At 31.1% G+C, this 18,870-nt stretch overlaps 1 protein-coding gene across 3 annotated transcripts in view; it reads left to right on the top strand.

Moving 5' to 3' along the window:
* The first annotated feature begins 376 nt into the window (after nt 1-376).
* LOC142333690 (uncharacterized) overlaps nt 377-18,870 on the top strand; it is a 492,609-nt gene continuing 474,115 nt past the window's right edge. For all 3 annotated transcript variants that reach the window (XM_075381116.1, XM_075381117.1, XM_075381115.1), the window contains exon 1: nt 377-972. In XM_075381116.1, the coding sequence (XP_075237231.1) occupies nt 728-972 (245 nt within the window). In that variant the 5' untranslated portion in view covers nt 377-727. The remainder of the gene's footprint in view (nt 973-18,870) is intronic.

Raw genomic sequence — 18,870 nt, 5'->3', positions numbered from 1 at the left:
ATTTTAATGAATAATCTCTAAAAAATATCTTTGGAAAAATAAAAAAAAATAAATCAATTAATCTATATTTGATGCGCTAAAAATTTTACTTAAAGAAAACAAGGAAATAAACGGAAAGATATTAACAAAATAAATAGAAATAAATTAAATTTAAAATAAATAAAAATTATGTATAATATTTTGTTATTAAATATTTCGATTATAAAGAAATAAAAATATAAAATTTCCGGTCGAGGGAAACTTTTGTATTAATAGGGATAATTGTATTTTTAAAGTTGGTACTATACTCAGTCTATTCTTGTCTTTCTTCGTAACAACATCTACATCACACGGTTATTCAGTTGGCGCGATTCTTTCTGACCGTTCAAATCGTAAATATAGTTTCGTAACATCAGCTCTTAGAATTCTATTTCATTTATTTATTTTATTAATAAACGATAATATCATTATTATAAACAGATTTATATATATATATTTTTTAGAAATTATTTAATTTTTTTTTTCTTAGTATAATCGATTAATATTAAAATGATTTTTAATTTTTAATTTTAAACACGAGAAAAATGATCCGGTATTCCAATTTTTAGCGATATCGGCTTTGTAAAAAAATATAAAATTAAAAAAAAACTAAGTTTAAAAAATATAGTAATATAATAAAATGGTGGTAATATATCTTTAATTACAAAATTAATAAATACAAACTAAAAAAAAATTATTAAATATAAAAATGGTGAACTTCAATTTTACGTGTTTTTATAATAAAAAAAGTGATAACAGTGTACGTTTATTACACGATAGCAATATAATTAAAATGGAAAAAATTATTTGTGTTTTATTATTTTTATGTATAAGACAGATTAATTTTATTAACAGTTTTAACGTGGATACATTAAATTACGTTAAACATACCGGACAAGAAGGATCTATGTTTGGATTTAGTGTCGCCGAACATAAGGAACGCGGATACAGTTGGTGAGTAGGAAATTTTTTACTTCGAGTTATTATTCAGCCAAAGGGGCCGATCTAGCGGTAAAATTCGTCGCCACAAAAAACAGCTGATTTTTGATCTGCTACTTTTATATAGATTAAATACTAGACAGAGGATACCGGTGTATTTTGGTGGTCGAGCTTCAATTAAGTAGTCTCAGGAACGGTCGGCCTGAGTTTGTAAAATTCAGACTCAGGCCGACCGTTCCTGAGACGTATGTTTTAAAAGACATACTCAAAAGAGTATGTCCTTTGAGAAAAAGACATACTCATCGGTACGTGGTGGAGGGGGGTTGCTTCTTGTTCGCTAATCAAAGAGGTTGCAACGTACACATTAGGATTAAATAAAAATATTGTTTTTTTTTTCTATTCGATAAAAACGAAAAATTATGTTATAAAATGAATAAATAACATCTACATTAATCGCGTTTATATCTTTTCGATCGGTTTAAAGCTTCATAATAAAAATAAAGAACTAAGGCTGTTATTATTTTATTACGTATTTTTTCATATTTTTACTTTAAAAAAAATTACCTATTTTTGATTACTATTTATTCTTTCCCGGCCGTTAAGCCGGGGCCACCTCTCCCCGGCTTAACATCAAAAGTAGATTATAAAGATCGACCAAATAAAAACAAATTACAATAATCGTTAAAAATTTCTTCTAAAAAATTTGATTGTTTGTGGACGAACGAGTAATATCCTTTTGATAAATTAAATAAGAAAATGTATATAGTAATAAAAAGTAACCGTTATTATTATTGTGAACTCGTTTTACCTTCATTACTTTTGTTATTTAACGCTATTTATCTAGTATCTTTCTCTGAAAATAATGATTTTAATTACACAATCTATACCCTATCATAGTATTTAGCTAGGAGTGCTGTATTTTGGATTTAACCCTGATACAGTAATGCGCAATAATATAAACGGAACGGTGATTAAGGCAACTGGAAATTCCACTTCACTTTCACTTCATCATTCATTAGTAGACCCGGCATATGATGTTTTTTATTCTTGAGAATTTTTATAGGTTTTTTTTCGGGAGGAAGGAACGAACGACTTACGCGATTCATGTCTGATCGTTTACAACTTTTACGGTTTTGTCACTTAAAAGTGCGATATGTATTATTAAAAATTCCGATTTTTTTTAAGGGATTCGATAGAACAGATTGAACGTTGTTTTTACGACCGAATGTTCTTCTCTGTATCGATATGCTGGAAAGAATTTATTACGATAAAAAAATGTAGTGTAGAAAAAATTTTTAATTTTAAAAAAATATTGTACTCGACTGTGTTTCAAACCCGGTATCTTTTTGATGAACGATTAAGATATTTCTTATACGAAAAAAAATTATATTAATCGGGTTATCTGATTTTATCGGAATAGTGAAATAATTTTTTTTTTTCAAAAATTTGTATAAATATTTTATAGATTTTTGTTTTATAATACAACTCTGTTCAGGGAAATACGATATGGCTATTAAAAAAAAAAAATCCAACATAAGCAGAATAAAATGCGAATACAATCGTTAAGATAATAATATTTCACAATAGTTGCGAAGAAATTTATCTCTACATTTACGAAATCTGAAACAAGTTCATGTGAATCTCTTTATACGTCTCAAGATTATTTCTTAACCTTGTTCTTAAAAAAAAAAAGAAGTTAGTTCGGGTTTTTTCTTAGCGATCTATTGTTTCTTACTTGTGTTTAGATATTTTTGTTATTAAATTAAATATTACAAAAATATATCAATAAAATTACATATCTTCCTAATAATTACAAAAACATTGAAATATACCTAGCGATTTCGTTAGTTATAATCATCTTAAGAAGGAAAAAAGTTAAAAATAGATGTTACGTATGAATTTTTTTTCAAAAACAGTAAAAACTTTGATTATATTTGAAATTAACCAAAATATGTGTGTTTATAACTTTACGATTCCTGAAGATACAGCATCGATATACAACAATCGAAAGCGTTAAAAATATTTTATCGTTTTTATATTTATTATATTTTATATTTACGAGGTTTAAAATTTTATTATATGATTATTAATATTTCAGCGGAACGATTTGTAATAAAAATGTTTAAATATTAATCGTGAAAGTTATCTTTTTGTTTGTAAAATGATTAAAATAAATAAATATTTTATTTTTATCAGATCGGAGAAAGGGAACAAAATTCATTTTTCCCAGCATCTGCCATAAAGTTTTCGGAAATTTTTAATCGATACAAGACCGCAAAATATAAAATAAATTTAAAAAGTCGGAACGGATTTCGTATCGTTTCACAAGATCTAACGCGTCAAAAAATTATTTTTAAATAAAAAAATATCTATTAAATGATTAAAAAAGACCAAACTAGCCGATCTCCGCGGCAGAATAGTAGCTTCTCGGCTTTTATCCGGAGGTCCCGGGTTCGAATCCCGGTCAGGAGTAGCTTCTCGACTTTCATCCCGAGATTCCGGGTTCGAATCCCGATCAGGAGTAGCATTTTTCACGCGTAAAAAATTCCATTTCCGTATTCCAACGTACGGTCTACTCTGTGAACTTCTGCGGTGAATTAATTCATCCGGCAAAAAAACCTCTTAAAATTAATATAATTGCAATTAAAAACCGTAAAAATGGTTTTTCTTTTTGTAAAAAGTAAAAAAAAACCTTTTCCAAATATTACTATCGTCCAAAAAAAGGGAAAAGATTAGTTTACAAATAATTTTTTCGAGATATAACACTCCCTATACCTACTTAATACTTAAACGTTTTTAAAAAATAATAAAATAAAATCAACGCCTCGTGTGTAGAGATAATCCTACGAAATTGCAGATTTCTACATTAATCCGTTTTCTATATACTAGTTTTAAATAAAGTAAACGCCTATACGCACAAAATATATACGTTTTCTCGTATTTAGTGATTTACGAAGATTGTAACAAACTTTCAGGAGATGTCCCGCCGGTGAAAGTAAAGAAGAAAGTTTAAATAAACGTTGGCTCGGAAACGCTTCGTTTACGAGTGTCGGATGGCGAAAGATTTCGGCCTGACTTCTGCGCCTTCAGTAAAATTAAGGCAAAGTGTAATTCTTGGGACCCAAATTGACGGGTAAGTTTAGTGTTTTTTTTACGAAATCTGACCTAAAATACTGAAAAATAGCCCCAGAACTCTATTTTTAGTAGTTTTCCAGAAATCTGAGGTAAAAGACAAAACATTTGGGTCGTACACACACTATTTTATGTTTGGCGTGAAACGGTAATTCCCTTACACGGTTAATAAACAGATAAAATGTTTGAACAAAATTTGTAGTGAATTTGAATTTTTCCGAGTAAAATTCGAAGTCGAGAATTCTAAGGTTCAAACCCTATTAAAGACGGTTATTTACTTTTATACGGATTTGAATACTAGATCGTAGATACCGGTGTTCTTTGGCGGTCGGGTTTAATTAACCACACGTCTCAGGAACGGTCGACTGTACAAGACACACATTCATACACACATTCGCATTCATACATATCATCCTCTGAAGTAATACCTTACGGTGGATCCGAAGGTAAACAGAAAAAGAAAAGATATGAATAAATTCCACAAAACCTAAATTCAAACGAAATAAATAAATTATTTCAATTAAATTTAGAGAGATAAAATTAACTTTAAAAAGTCTAATAAATTATTTTTATCGATGCCTGTTTTACCTTTTTTTAAACTTTGATGTCTATTTTTCTAAAATACATTCTCTTAAGCAAATCGATTGTGTGTGTGTGCGCCCGCGTAATGCTAATATGAAATCGAGTAAAACAAATATTATATTCCAATAGAGGACTAAGGATGACCTGATGACTCCGATCGGTTGGTTTTTTGCCCCAAACTTGATAGTTTTTGAAATAATTAGAGCATCACGCTAGAACCGACCGCCGATTGCTTTCAAATTTTTAGGATACATTTGTGTTATCCCAGAGAAAATTTTAAGCCACAGATCGAGAGCCTAGCCCCCTTGCGGGGGTATCAGAGTTTCTATGTCAAGAACGAGGCAAACGTTAGAGAAAAGAGAGCATTTCAGGCTTTATTTTCTAAATAACAATATATTATTCTCACAACCACGAGGATAACAAACACAGCGGAGTCCAGGCTGGACGATAAGAGCAAGCGAAGCGAGCCCTGATCGACTAGTATTTAATTGTTTTGTAATATTGAAGATCTTGTTTCGTTTAATGCGTAATTAAAATCTGCCAAATTTTCATAAACGTTTTGTTTTTAATAAACTACGAAAATCTTACCGTTTGCATTTAGTTTCTGTAAACTTTATTCGTACCGTTTTACTCAGAATTAAATCCTCTGCAACTTTTGTTTAAAACTTTTATCTATTTATTACTCGTTAAACAAAGTTATACGCCGATTATAAAATAGTTTGTTTTTCGATCGTCATGGTTTTGCCTTTTACCCCAGATTTCTTGAAAGCTACTTAAAATACAGTTGTAAGATTTATATTTTTAAAAAAATTTTCAGGTTAGATTTCATATACTCGTAAAACCGCTAAACTTCCCCGTTAATTTGGATCACAAGATTTAAAGTTTGAATTAGTTTTACCGAAAGCGCCGAAATCTTTCGTAAGCCTTACTGTGTAAGGAGGTGCTCCGAGCCTACATTTATACCAACTTTTTTTTTCATCGGTAAAACATGTCCTAATAGTTTGTTACATTCTTCGGGAATCACTCGTACGTATGCGTGTGTGCGCGCGCGGTTTTATTACAGATTTCGACTTTTTATGGTTCTTATGAATAAAAAAAGTTTTAACGATATAAACAAAACTTTTGCCGCAAAAGCATTACACATTTTCTCTGAAATATTCGGAACGTAAAAGAAAAAAATTTATAGTAACTATAAATAAATAAAAATCTATTTATTCCACTCGGGTGAACTTGGATTTATTTTTAAGAATAAGAACTAAATTCTGTAACGAGGGAAAAATATACTAACTTTTACCCGGAATTAAACCCGTAATCTTTTAGATGAATGACAGAGATACTACCGTTTCTCGAAAAGGATCGTCAAATAATACCTAAAATATGTACAGACGACAAACATCAGTTTTTTAAAGGCATTAATCGATAATAAATATTTGAACGCAAATCTAAGTTCATGTTAAACAACAAACCTTTTGTGTTTATTTAGTCTGTATTATTTAAAAACCCGTTGTTTATTTTTAAGGAAAGTTTTTATTTAATTTTAATTAAATTTGTCGGAAATGAGAATTTATTTTATTTTTTAATAGCAGATGCGTGTGAAAAAATGATAAATATCGGTTTTAAAATTTTTCCCGAAATATTCATATTTCCTAAAAAAAAAAATAATAAAAAAATAAAAATTATCAGCCGGTTTTTACAGTATTAAATTTTATAAGGGAGTATTCGTAGGTAAAATAAAAAAAAAATATTAATAACGACCAAAAATAATTAAGCATCTTTAAAACAATACGATGCCGATTTAGCGGCCTCCGTGACGCGAGTGGTAGCGTCGCGGCCTCTCATCCGAAGGTCACGGGTTCGAATCCCGGTTAGGCACGGCATTTTTACACGCTACAAAAATTGTCATTCATTTCATCCTCTGAAGTAATACGTAACGGTGGTCCCGGAGGTTAAAAAAACGGTACCGATTTAATTACAACTTAAGAATATATTGTCCGACAGAACTCAAAAAAAAAAATTAAAAATTTTAAAAACCCCACGATGAAGAAACCTTAAAAATGTGAAATAATTAAACGACTGTATTTTTACGATAATCCTCTGTAACATTGCGAATTTATTTTATTTTATGTAATTGCGAATTATTGTGTTTTTAACACAATAAAATTTAAGATTTTGATCGACCGTCGTGCGCGACTATGATGATAACTAAAGCTTATTTACGACTCTCGCACTCTCGAGTAAAAAAGACCGAGTCCCGGTCGGGGTGTCCTCGTTAGAGGCGATGGCATAAAGACCGAGTCCCGGCTCCCGGAGCGGAGACCCACGGACGGCATAGCCGGGCCTGGTGGATCCTACTCTGGGGTTTGAGGCGGGCGCACAAAGATCCGACCGGCGGGCCGAGACGGGGCCCGTTAGAGTAAAGGACACTTCCCTGGGCTGTGTAATACTTAACTGCAGGATCCGGCCCGTGGGAGAAGGTAAAGAAAAAAAAAGCTTATTTAGCTTATTTGTGCAGTCTACGGGTTACGCACGACGGTCGATCAAAATCTTAAATTTTATTGTCTTAAAAGCAAGATAACACGTCACAGAGGATTATAAGATAAAAATACTGTCGTTTAATTAGTTCGTGTTTTTTTAAATTTTTTCGTCGCGGTTTGTTTAACGCGCGTTTTTAATTTAATTTTTTATTTATTACTTTTTAAAGATTAGTAGGCCTGCGGCCAAAAATGGGACGTTTATAGGATGATGATGAAAGTTTAGTGTACTTGACCGGCGCAAATTATTTAATAATCCGCCTAATAATGTAGCCTTGCTGGATTTAGAAAACTTAGAAACATTCAAAAGCCGTTTTGAAGAAATTTGTCTACTGCAGCGTCCCCTGGCGGCTTATAACCGTAAAAATAATCTAAGAACCTGCTCCGAAGTGATACCTACGTAATGCAAAATCCGTATCGAAATCGACTCAGCCGTTTTAGAGAAGCACATCTACTGCAGCGCTCCCTGGTGGCCTATAACCGTAAAACATGTCTAAGAATTCGCTCTGAAGTGACACCTAGTAATAAAAAAACCGCATCGAAATCGGCCCGGAAGTTTTTGAGTAAAATGCTAACAGACACACACACACACACACACACAACCTCTTACCGCAAACGCATATATCGTCTCCGTTCCGTCGCGGGTAAAAGTATGTTATATTACGAACGAGTATTTGAAATGTATCCGATAGATTAATTATATATAAATCTACCCGAGAAGCATATTAAAACTGTTTTCTAAGTAAAATATTTAATTAACGGCTTCCTTCCAAGAAAATATAATATTCTAGTTAAAATTGAATACAGTATTTATAGAATTCGCTCGCTTAATTCTTTTTATACAATCGTCGTTGAGCGTTTTTGCAGAGGTCATTGCTTCTTCAGACAGGATTTTTTTTTATAATAAATCAATCAAAAAATAATTAAAACATTTAAATTAAAGAAATAGATGTTTAATATGCGGGATATTTAAATACGAATACGACTTTAAATTTTAAAATCGAATAGGAGGTAGAAACAAACGCGGGTACTACTTTACGGTGTGTTTAAAATTTTTATCCGTCACGTTGAATCAAACTTTTTTTTTAAATATGAAGATGGACATGCGATACGTGATTTTAATGTGTAATTTTACGAGAAAAATGATATCGAAAAGTGAAATTTTTGTCCGCCATCTTCGATCCGTCATATTGAATAAAATCTTTTTTTTTTACGGAAAGGTGATGCGCGATTTTAATATAAAATTTTACAAGAAAAACGACGGCAAAGGCCTTTTCTTGGTAAATTCCTTTGTTTTTGAGTTATAAGCGATCAAATTTACAAAAAAGAAAAAAAAAATAGTAGTAATAAAAGAGGTAAAATGCCCCGTACTAACTTTTATTATTCGTATAATCTTCAGAATTACATCCGATTAAAAACTTTAAATAGTTAATGCTGGAAATAACTTCTTTACACAAGACAACAAAAATTTCAGCCTCTACATCTTAATTCAAAACAATACGTAATTAATTTAAAGACGATCCAATACAGTCTGTAATTGTATGTCGAAGTGAGAAGGCAAAACGAGAAGTCGATAACACATTGTCGTAAAGTAACAGCAGCCGATTTGTAATACGATTTTTTAAATTTAAAAATTTATTGTATTAAGTATACAATAAATGTCTGTCTGTTTTGATTGTAATCGCCCACCGTAAAACGTACCGATCCGATATTTCGCTAAATACGCAAAAACCTGTGCTCCAGCGCAGCCGTAAAGTATAAACTTATGAAGACTAAAAAGTAAAAAATATGTAAAAAAAAATTTTTAAACAACACCCTTAAATTAAACGCATTATAAAATAAAAACACCAAATTTTTAATTTGAAGCTATGCCTTTCACCTAATCTTACATATCACCGTCAAATCCGTTCTGAGATACCGTCCTAAAATTATTTTTTACCTTTTAGTGCGTTTAATATAAGAGTGTTGTTTAAACGTTTTTTTTTTACATATTTTTTATTACCTTCTAGTGTTCCTCAGTTTTGAAATAAGAAGCCGTTTACCGTACTTTAATATCACTATGTGTAAGTGATTAAAATAAAACTAATTATTCGGCTGCTACTACAAATCGCTGGTAGAAATGGAAATATTTTGGTTTACCAATACCGTATTTAAATACGTATTTTAAAAAAATTAATTATAAATCGTTTGTAATTATTTCCTTAAACAAGTTACCGAGCTTACATTTTTTTTATTAAACTTTTACGTTAAACTTTTATTATACTTTTATTCGAGAAATAAAAAAAAAACATAATTAACTAAAAATACAATCGATTTAAAATTTAACAAAAATAAATCTATTTTCAATATTTATTATAATAAAGATGTTCATAGAATTTGGAATACGGACAAAAAATTCCATATAAGATTAAAAAAATGGAAATTGAAAAAGGAATACTTACGTTACAACCAAATAATACGGTAAATAAAAAAGTCATTTAAATTTTTAAAATCATTATAATAATTTTAAACATCTTACGCTTAAATAAAATACGCTTTAGAATAATTAGTTTTACTTAATCGACTGAGATAGCAAACATATCCGCAATATAAAAAGTTGTATCAATTTATTTTATAAAAAAAAGCATCTTTCTCATAATTTAGAGATCTGCATGAAAATTCTCAACAGAGATAAAAAAAAAGAAAATTTTTAAAATTAATTTTAACAAAATTATTTCACGCGTTTTAAATTTTAGAGATCCACTGATTTTTTCATCTAGATTGTGATTTGTTAGTATCGTCAGGAGTAGATGAATTATCCTGATGTTTATCGGATTAAAAAATTTAATTTAATTTTCAGTAGAAAACTAAATTAAAAGATTATTCCTTTTGAAATTTAATTAAAATTTTGACCGCGATTAAATTCTTTATAATAAACAAAGGGTCGACTTCTTTCCAGGATTCATTGTAATCCTGTTTAAAATCTTAATTTAACGTTTTTATAAGGGAATCGGTACTTTTTGATGAAAAATAATTTTTGGCATTTATTTATTAAAGAACGTTTATAAAAACACGATACCCGATTAAAATTTATTTATAAAAATATTTTTGAAATTTAATTTAAGAATACTCAAAGCCTTTCTAATTTATTTTTATCGATTAAAGATTTAATTTATAAATAAAAAATCGTAATAAATAAATCGGGGAAAAAAATTAAAGATGTTATGAAATCTTTTAAGAAGTATTTTAAATTTTCAATTCATTTACGTACTCTTTTTTATTTTTATTTTTTTCGGTTTTCAAGAAAATATAATTTAAAGGTATTGGAATTTTAGATAAAAAAATCTTCCGTCCCTCTTTGACGGAAAATATACCAGGTGTTAACAAAGTATAGCGACCCTTAAATTACTGATAAATATTTAAACGTACAAAATTGGAATTCAAAACAATATATTTTTCGGTATGAGACTACACCGTACTTCAAGCGCCTTAGAAAGGAAAAAACTCAAAGTTTTGAACGGAAAGGGAACACGTATTTTTAACTGACATTAACGTAAACAGTTTTACCTAAAGGTTTTTACGATTAGACAATCTTGATCAAAATATAGGTCATTTAATATTTGTCTCCCTAACAGCGATCGCGCGCACCGAAAAATAAATCGTGTTTAAAAGCAGAAGTTTTGCTAAATTTAATTTTTCTACGTTTAACTATTAAAGCCTTATTTAAGGGTCACCCGGTAAAGCGTTACCGGGTGTTTGTCAACAACAGGTATAAATATTTATAATAATCGAAATTAAATATAAAGAAAATAAAAATTTAACAACTTTTTTAACAACTTTTTGTCTGTTTTATTTTTTTGTAATTTCCCGTATAATAAATAACGACTGGTGTTTCAGTCTGGCCGTACATCGAATAAAATAAAACTACATCGAAGGTACGTGACGTTAATTTTATTTACGTGTAATTAATGTTAACACGGTTTCAAATTATCTATGCTAATAAGAGTTCGAATCTTCATAAAGTGATTTTGATAATTAAAAGTAAAAAAGTTGAGGTTTATTTTATTTTAATCCGTATTTAATTTTGTTAATAAAAATTTTATAATTTCATTTCGATATTCTTGTTTCTTTTTCTCTCCAAAACAAAAAAATATTGAAATCAATTAAGCGCTTAATAAATATTATTTTTTTTTTTTAATTTTAAGTGTTTTTGTACAGTTTCTTTTTATCTGCCTCTTTTCAAAGTAATCTCCATCTCAGTCAGGGAAGTAATTTTTAGTATTAAAAAAAGTAGAATCTTATACCGTATTTGGTTTTGATTTGTCGAACAAAAAATTTGCGTTTACTAAATACAATCGTTATTATGATGTTGATGAAGAGGTATCTGAAGAAAATAAGCTGTTTAAAATAACTGCAATATAAGTAAAAGTACGAGAGGCGATTCAAAAAGGACTCTGCAGATTTAAAAGCGTATTAAAATTTATTTAGATAACTTACAGGTTCGGTCGAGGTCTCTTTTTGTAGGAAAGACATCAAGTATTGACTACCGTAATTCATTAGTACCGAATTCGGCCACCGGCGCTGTCACCTCTGTTGTTAAAAACGGATACATTTACCGGTGCGGAATTCGGTGTGGTATCGCTACCTGTTTTCGTTTTACAATTTTCAGTCGGCAATGCAGTTCAACGTAATTGTCGTAGAGCGCGGAGGCTCCTAGCAGGCGTAGGATTTACTCTTGCACCGACATTTTTGTCGAGACAGGTCGTTCTGTTAAACGTATAAAATCACCAGGACGCTCAACCGTCCCTGATGCTGCTGTGAAACAACTCGGAGAAAGCTGTGCACGTATTCCGAAGAAATCAACTGGACGTGCGTCACGTGAGACCGAGACATTCCACAAACGACTGTTTAGTGCGTTTTACGTAAACGATTGCGCTTGAAGCCGTACAAACTAACCGTGGTTCGACACATTACAGATGACAAAGTCACTCGGCTGCAGTTATATGTGGAAATGATGGATATATTCGCAGACGATACGTTTTTAGAAGATGTAATATTTAGCGATGACAACGTTTCATATCGATAGTAAAATGAACATCCGCACCTGTTTAATATAGGGTAGCAAAAACCCTCGTAGAACTTTGCAGCACGTTCGTGATAGCCCCAAGGTCAATATTTTCTGTGCCCTAAGTAAACATATACTGCACGGCCCGTTCTTTTCCACGAGGCGACCGTTACGGTATCGTTTGTCCGGTTAGCCTTCAAAATTTTCTAATTTCTCACTTAGACGATGACCAATACGGACACCATTTCTGTCACCAAGACGGGGTACCACCCTCCTACCGCCTAGATCCGAGATTTACTTGATACTCGATTTCCAGCTCGGTGGATCGGTCGACCACCTCACTATCTAAATTTGACCCCGCTAGATTTTTTCTTGTGGGGTTTCATTAAAGATCGGGTTTATGTACCGCCTTCGCTTGCCGATATTGTTGAGCTAAGACTTAGAATTAACGCCGTAGCTGCAGAGGTAACTGTCGGCTTGTCGGTTACAGTCTGGAATGAAATCTACTTCAGATGGGGTGTGTTACAGTACAAGTGGAAGCCTCATCGACCGAAGTGAACGTCGGGTGACAAAATTGAAATGAATCGAGACCTAAATCGAATCTGAAAGTTAATATCTGAATAAATTATTATATGCTTTTAAATTTAAAGTCCTTTTCTTATCGCCCGGTTTTCCAACATTTCGGAAACTAATTGACGTAGATACTTGAAAGAAAAATCATTTTATTCTTCTATATAAAAATTATTATATATACTGTTTTACAACATTTTTTTATCTTGCTTATCTATGTTCTAAATCAGTTCTGTATCAAGAGGTTTAGAACGATAAAATTTCAACTTTTGCAAAACTATTTCACTGTGAAGTGAAGGGACATATATATATTCGCCTTCTTAACATAGTTCTAGAGAGCCTGTTTACTTATTTTGAAATCTGTTGTCCAAAATAATATTCCAAACATTTTTCAAAGTTTTTAAAAACTTGTTTTATACTCTTTAGTCATATTTTACTCAAATTATTATTATCGTACATCGCTCGAGTTTAATTAGTAGGTTAATTTGGATTTCAAAAGACAACATCATATATTGAAATTTATAAATATCAAACAAATTTTCAATCAAACATTTACTATAAAAGTAACGAAATAGTGAAGTTTTTGCGTAGTGAAATTTTTATGTCATCTGCGACCCCAAAAATCTCGCATAGCCGTTTTGCAGATTCGCAATTTTTTACACCCGCACCCTTAATTTATCCCCGTACGGGGGAATTTTTGCAAAAGTAAAGGTGGTTTTGTCACCCGACCTTAGTAACCGTGCAAAATTTCATCGATAGGCGATGTCAGGAAGTACGTTAAATTATTACACCTAGACCCTTAATTTATCCCCGTACAGGGGGGGGGATGTTTGCAAAAGTAATGGCGGAATATTGTATCGTCACCCGACCTTAGTAAATGTGCAAAATTTCATTTATCGGCAATTTCAGGAAGTATGTTAGATTAAGGATGCAAGATTTGAGGATAAACATGAAAAAAAAACATTTTGAGTTAAAGAAAAGCAAATAAAAATTTAACAGCTGACGTTAAAGTAAAGTACAGGTGCGAAAGAGTGTCTTACGTTCCCTTTATTTAATAGATAAATTCAGTATGTACCGTTAAATATGTGTCAAGTTTACATTTTCATCTCCACGTACCAGTTTCAAGCATTTCCTTGTCCATTAACCTGAAAAGAGAATTTTTGTCAAATTAACTTTACTCATCGGCAAAATAGAAATATAATTCTTTGAATTTTAATTGTTTGTAAGTACAAGATCCGTTACTTAAAAGAAGGTTTCCGTTTTACAATTTTTCGGGGCATTGTACGAGTAACTAGAGAGAGTAGCTTGCTTATCGGTTGAGTATCGACGTTGTAACATCATTCTTACTGCATATTCTACGTATACTGAATATTTTTACCGCATATGTATCTGAACGCTAGACCGTTCTTGGCGGTCGGGTTTCCATTAACCGCACGTCTCAGGAGCGGTCGACCTGAGTCTGTTCCAGACTACATGTTTATCGATTTATTTACACATCTGCAGCTACGTACGTCAGTTAGCGGTAATTGCAATTACCTTACGCGTACCTACAACCGGCAGTAGCTGGAAAACCGGTCGAAGAAAACAAAATTGTACTCCTTTTTTGGGCTTCAATTCATACGATTTCTGATTTATATTACCTTCCCCATCTGAATCATAAGATGTCAAAAATCGAATATTTTGAAAAATTCTGTACTTTTGATTTTTTTATAAAAAAAATAAGGGAAGAGGACATCAGGCTTCAAAATTCATAAATAGGCTCCGTAAAACTAGGTTAAGAAAGAGTATAAATATAAAAATTAATGTCCCTTCCCTTCACAGTGAAATACTTATGCGAAAATTAAAACGTTTATATTCTAAATCCTTTGATTCAGAGATAATTTTAGAACATACATAAGCAAGGTAGGAAAATTGAATATGTAGTAATTTTTGTGTAGAATACATCGGGTTTTTTTTTCAAGTCTCTAAGGCGATTAGTTTCTGAGATATTGGAAAATGTCAGAAAATGCAAAAAAATTGCGTGCGGGCATTGTAAAATTAACCCTAACGAATACAAACAAATTTTTATAAATAAAAAAAAAAATTAGTTTTGAACTCTTTAATTATGAGAGAATGAATACACAAAGAATGACAAAAATCAAAACGGTCATTCCAACCGCCATCGAGTGACTCGATGTGGATCGACCCGCAGTCGTTACGTCGTGTTAACTTAAAAAATTATTAAAAATAAATATATATTTTTTTGTTTTTTCTTTTTTTTTCAAAAGTAAATAAAATCTCTTATAGATAAAATATAATATTAAAAGCGTAATTTTGTAATCGTTATTAAGAAGCGAATTATTTTGATCAAAACTCATCGGAAAAGATGTAACGTATCTAGTATAATTATTTAATTGTATTACGAGATGGTTTTAAAATAATAGTAATATAAATTGTACTGCACTCAAGTTATTGTATGTTTTGTGCTTTTTTATACGAAGTAAAATAGTTATTTACATAAAATTATACTTGATCGTACTTAGTTAAGCGCTCCTTGTTATTACTGTGCTACGTTTATCTTAAAATTGTTTCTTATTTTATTAGCGAATTAGTTATTCTTTAAACGTGGGCAAACACACACCCACACATCACATGTTGATTCGCCTACTTCTTTTAAAATAGCTATAAATAATTTCTTCGTTAGTTTTTTCCTTTGCGGTTTTGTAGTTAACGTATTTACTTGTATAAAACTTTACGCCTTACGTTATGTACGCACCTGTTTTTTTTTCTTGGGTTTTGAAGTTAAAAGGAAATAAAATTAAAAATGATTTTGATATAACAGTAAACAATTATTAGGTAGATTTCATAAGAAAGCTATCTATTGTAACGGGTACCGTGATTCGACTTCCGGAATATTTCGAAATATCTTCTCGTTTCACACCCCCCAGATCCCAAAACCAACGTCGGCACAAAAGTTTATACGTACATTTATATATAATATATTTCACTTTCTTGTGGGCAATCAGTTTCAAATTGTTCATTAAAAATAACTCGTCCCAAAATCTCGGTCGAGTTCGTTAACGACCAATATCGCACCGTGGAGGGGCTTTTTCGAAAAAACAAAATATCCCCCCTATAACTTTATTATTAAATAAAATATCGAATTCGTTTAAAGTTCCAACTATTCTTCGGATAAGGACCTAAAACTTATTTAAGTAGATTTTTTTATATCGCGAACCGTTGGCCCTGGGGATTGACAAAAAATCATATCTTCCTTAATAGGCACAGTATAGAATCGGTTTAAAGCGGTCGTTAGTTCTGTAAACATACCTAAAACGTTTGTCTGAAATAATTTTTGATATGACCGATCCTTACGGCAAGGGATGACCAAAATGTTGCTGGAATTGTAAGAAGATGGGGCTTGTCGTATTAAATTTGAAGTTTTTCTTAACTTTAAGGTGGAAATCTTTTTTAAACCTACTTAGCACCGGTTAAATCTACCTCCGCCTTTTGGCGTGCCGAAAGGGATTTTTATATTTTTTTCGAACAAGCCGAATAGGGACTAAGCAAATAGCATTTCCTTTTGACTTTCTTCTCTTTCTTCGTACATTTCAATAGGTCTTTCATTCTTTGAGATCGAACCGGTTTCCTTTCTTCAGTCCATTTATTGCCAGGTTGTTTTTTCTTATCTCCCACAAAGACGTTACTTTTGTTTATGCGTCTTCGTCATTAATTAAAAATTTTTGGAGTTCCACGATTTGTTTGATGCAACTTCCCTTACTTTTCATTTCGAATGGCTTTTCAAAAATTTGTTTATCGATTCAGGAAGGCTCATTCTAACCGTACGTCCGAAGAATATTTATTTATTAATTTTTTATATCGCACCGTACGCGTGAAGCTTGTGTTCGGGACGTTTAAATGGAATTTTTTAACTTATGAAAAATTTCTGCCTGACCGGCTTTTGAACCCGGGGCTGCGGACGAAAGGCCGGGACGCTACCGCTTCGCTACGAGATCAGCAGATATTAGTTTTTTCTTTCGCATTGTGGTTTTCGGGTTTTCTAATTTTACATAAAACGTTTTGTTCCGTTTGAAGCTGTATCCTTGATCTGCGGTTTCGGGTCGGTGGATATTTTTTAGATATTTAGACGATTTTCTGGATCGGATAAACGGGCTGTCTCTGGCTTAACTACGGAGATGTAATGTTTGGTCTCGGGATTACCGGACGGGTTTTTCTTGTTACAAATATTCTTATTTGCGAAATTTAGTTTATCTAGTTGAGTTTTCACGATTTAATTATCGGTTTGTCTTCTCCATTAAAATTTGTGATCTCTCCTAAATAAACATTTCATTTCATATTTAAAAAAATTTTTTTTTTGTTAAGAAATTCCTTTTTTAGATAATTTTTGGAAATAAGATGTAAAAATTTCATTCGAAAAAACCCGCATAATTTAATAATAAATATAAAATTATTTTTTAATCGATAAAAAAAATTAAAAATTTTATTTTTATATTTCGATTTTTAGATTGAAAGTAACCGGCAACATTAGCATTCCTGGTTATTCCAGGAATAAACCGGGTCGACTCGTTTCCCAGTTTTCTGTGTTTGCAGTCCAGCCCGTCTCTGAAAATCCGGGATCGGTCTGAAGTTTTATCTGTCCTCCGTCGACTGATCATCTCTCCTGCCACCTGCGAACAAACGATGCTTCCGCATCCGCTCGACATGCTGCTCTACCTGCAAAATACCCGAAGCAAAGTCCCCTTTAATTTTGTTCAGAGCTGCGCGCACAAAAATCAATCGCAAAAAAATATTATTCGAAAATCGATTTGCGAAGAATTTTTACCGTTATTATATACATACGTGTCAATTATACAATGTATTCAAATACGTATACGTAGTTAAATGAAAACAAGCAGGTAACGCGTTTTATTTTACACTAACATTCTTCTTAGCCGCGAATCTCTCTATTGTCATTTATGTTTGTAAATTATTTCATTCCTTGTTTAAAAAAAAAGTTCACCGGTAAGTTATTTGAAAACAAAAACTTTACCTAAACCGGCAGTGATCAGTGTAAAAAAATCAGTATTTGAAGTCGGCTCGTTTGGTGAACAGTACGATTTGTGATAAGTCGTCAAATTAGTTATTTTTTCCTTTATTAGAAAAAGGTTAATATAGTTGAGGCAGCAGATTTCAAAATATTTAATTATTCGATTCGTTTAAATAGTATTTACGATTTAATATTAATAAATAAACCTCTTATTTAGTTATTATGTCATTTAAATTTATTAAAATAACTATAAATTACTTGCATATTTATACTAGTTATTATTTTTATCTGGTCTTTAAAGTAATTCTACTTATTTCATTACTTTAATAATAATAATAATAGTAATAATAACACAAATGATAAATCGTTTTATTTGATATCATTTATATAGCTTGTAATACATTTATTATGTTATGTCTTGCTTTAAAAGGGTTATTATAAATTCTAATAATATTTTTACATAAATTATAACCTTTATTCAAAGTCCATTTATATTCTATATATACAAGCGTTTATAATGTAAACTAGTACGCTTTTATCTTGAAAAGGCATAGAAAAAAAGTTTAATTTATAAAAAATAAAAAACGTCTGGCTGTTTCATTCAACAATTATGTATATTTAAATGCCCGTTTTTAATATAAAGGGTACGTCCAAGCGAACCGGGCACTCAGTACCCTGTATCTTGGTATTGTTATTTTTTCTTATTTTAATAGGACACAATAGGAATTCAGCAGGGAAATTTTACACAGTTGTTTTAAGGTCTTTCTTTTATCTACCGAATTTTATTTTATACTTTTACTACAAAATCTTTTTCACTTACAATTTTTATTCAATTTTCCTACTTTTGAAGCTGATTTTTTAAAAAAAAAACAATGTATCTTAGAAAATACAAATCATTTAAAACTCAGTAGCTGTATCTTACACAAACGCAGAGTAAAAATTTCATTTTCCTACTCTAAGCGGTTAATCGGATAATGCGACTTATATTTTTAAAAACTTGCAATTTTCGGAAAACGATTAAAATCATC

This window comes from Lycorma delicatula, chromosome 13, assembly GCF_047948215.1.
Source record: "Lycorma delicatula isolate Av1 chromosome 13, ASM4794821v1, whole genome shotgun sequence".
Taxonomy (NCBI): Eukaryota; Metazoa; Arthropoda; class Insecta; order Hemiptera; family Fulgoridae; genus Lycorma; species Lycorma delicatula.
Note: the sequence above shows the minus strand (reverse complement) of the source record. Positions and strands in the feature narration are given on the sequence as shown.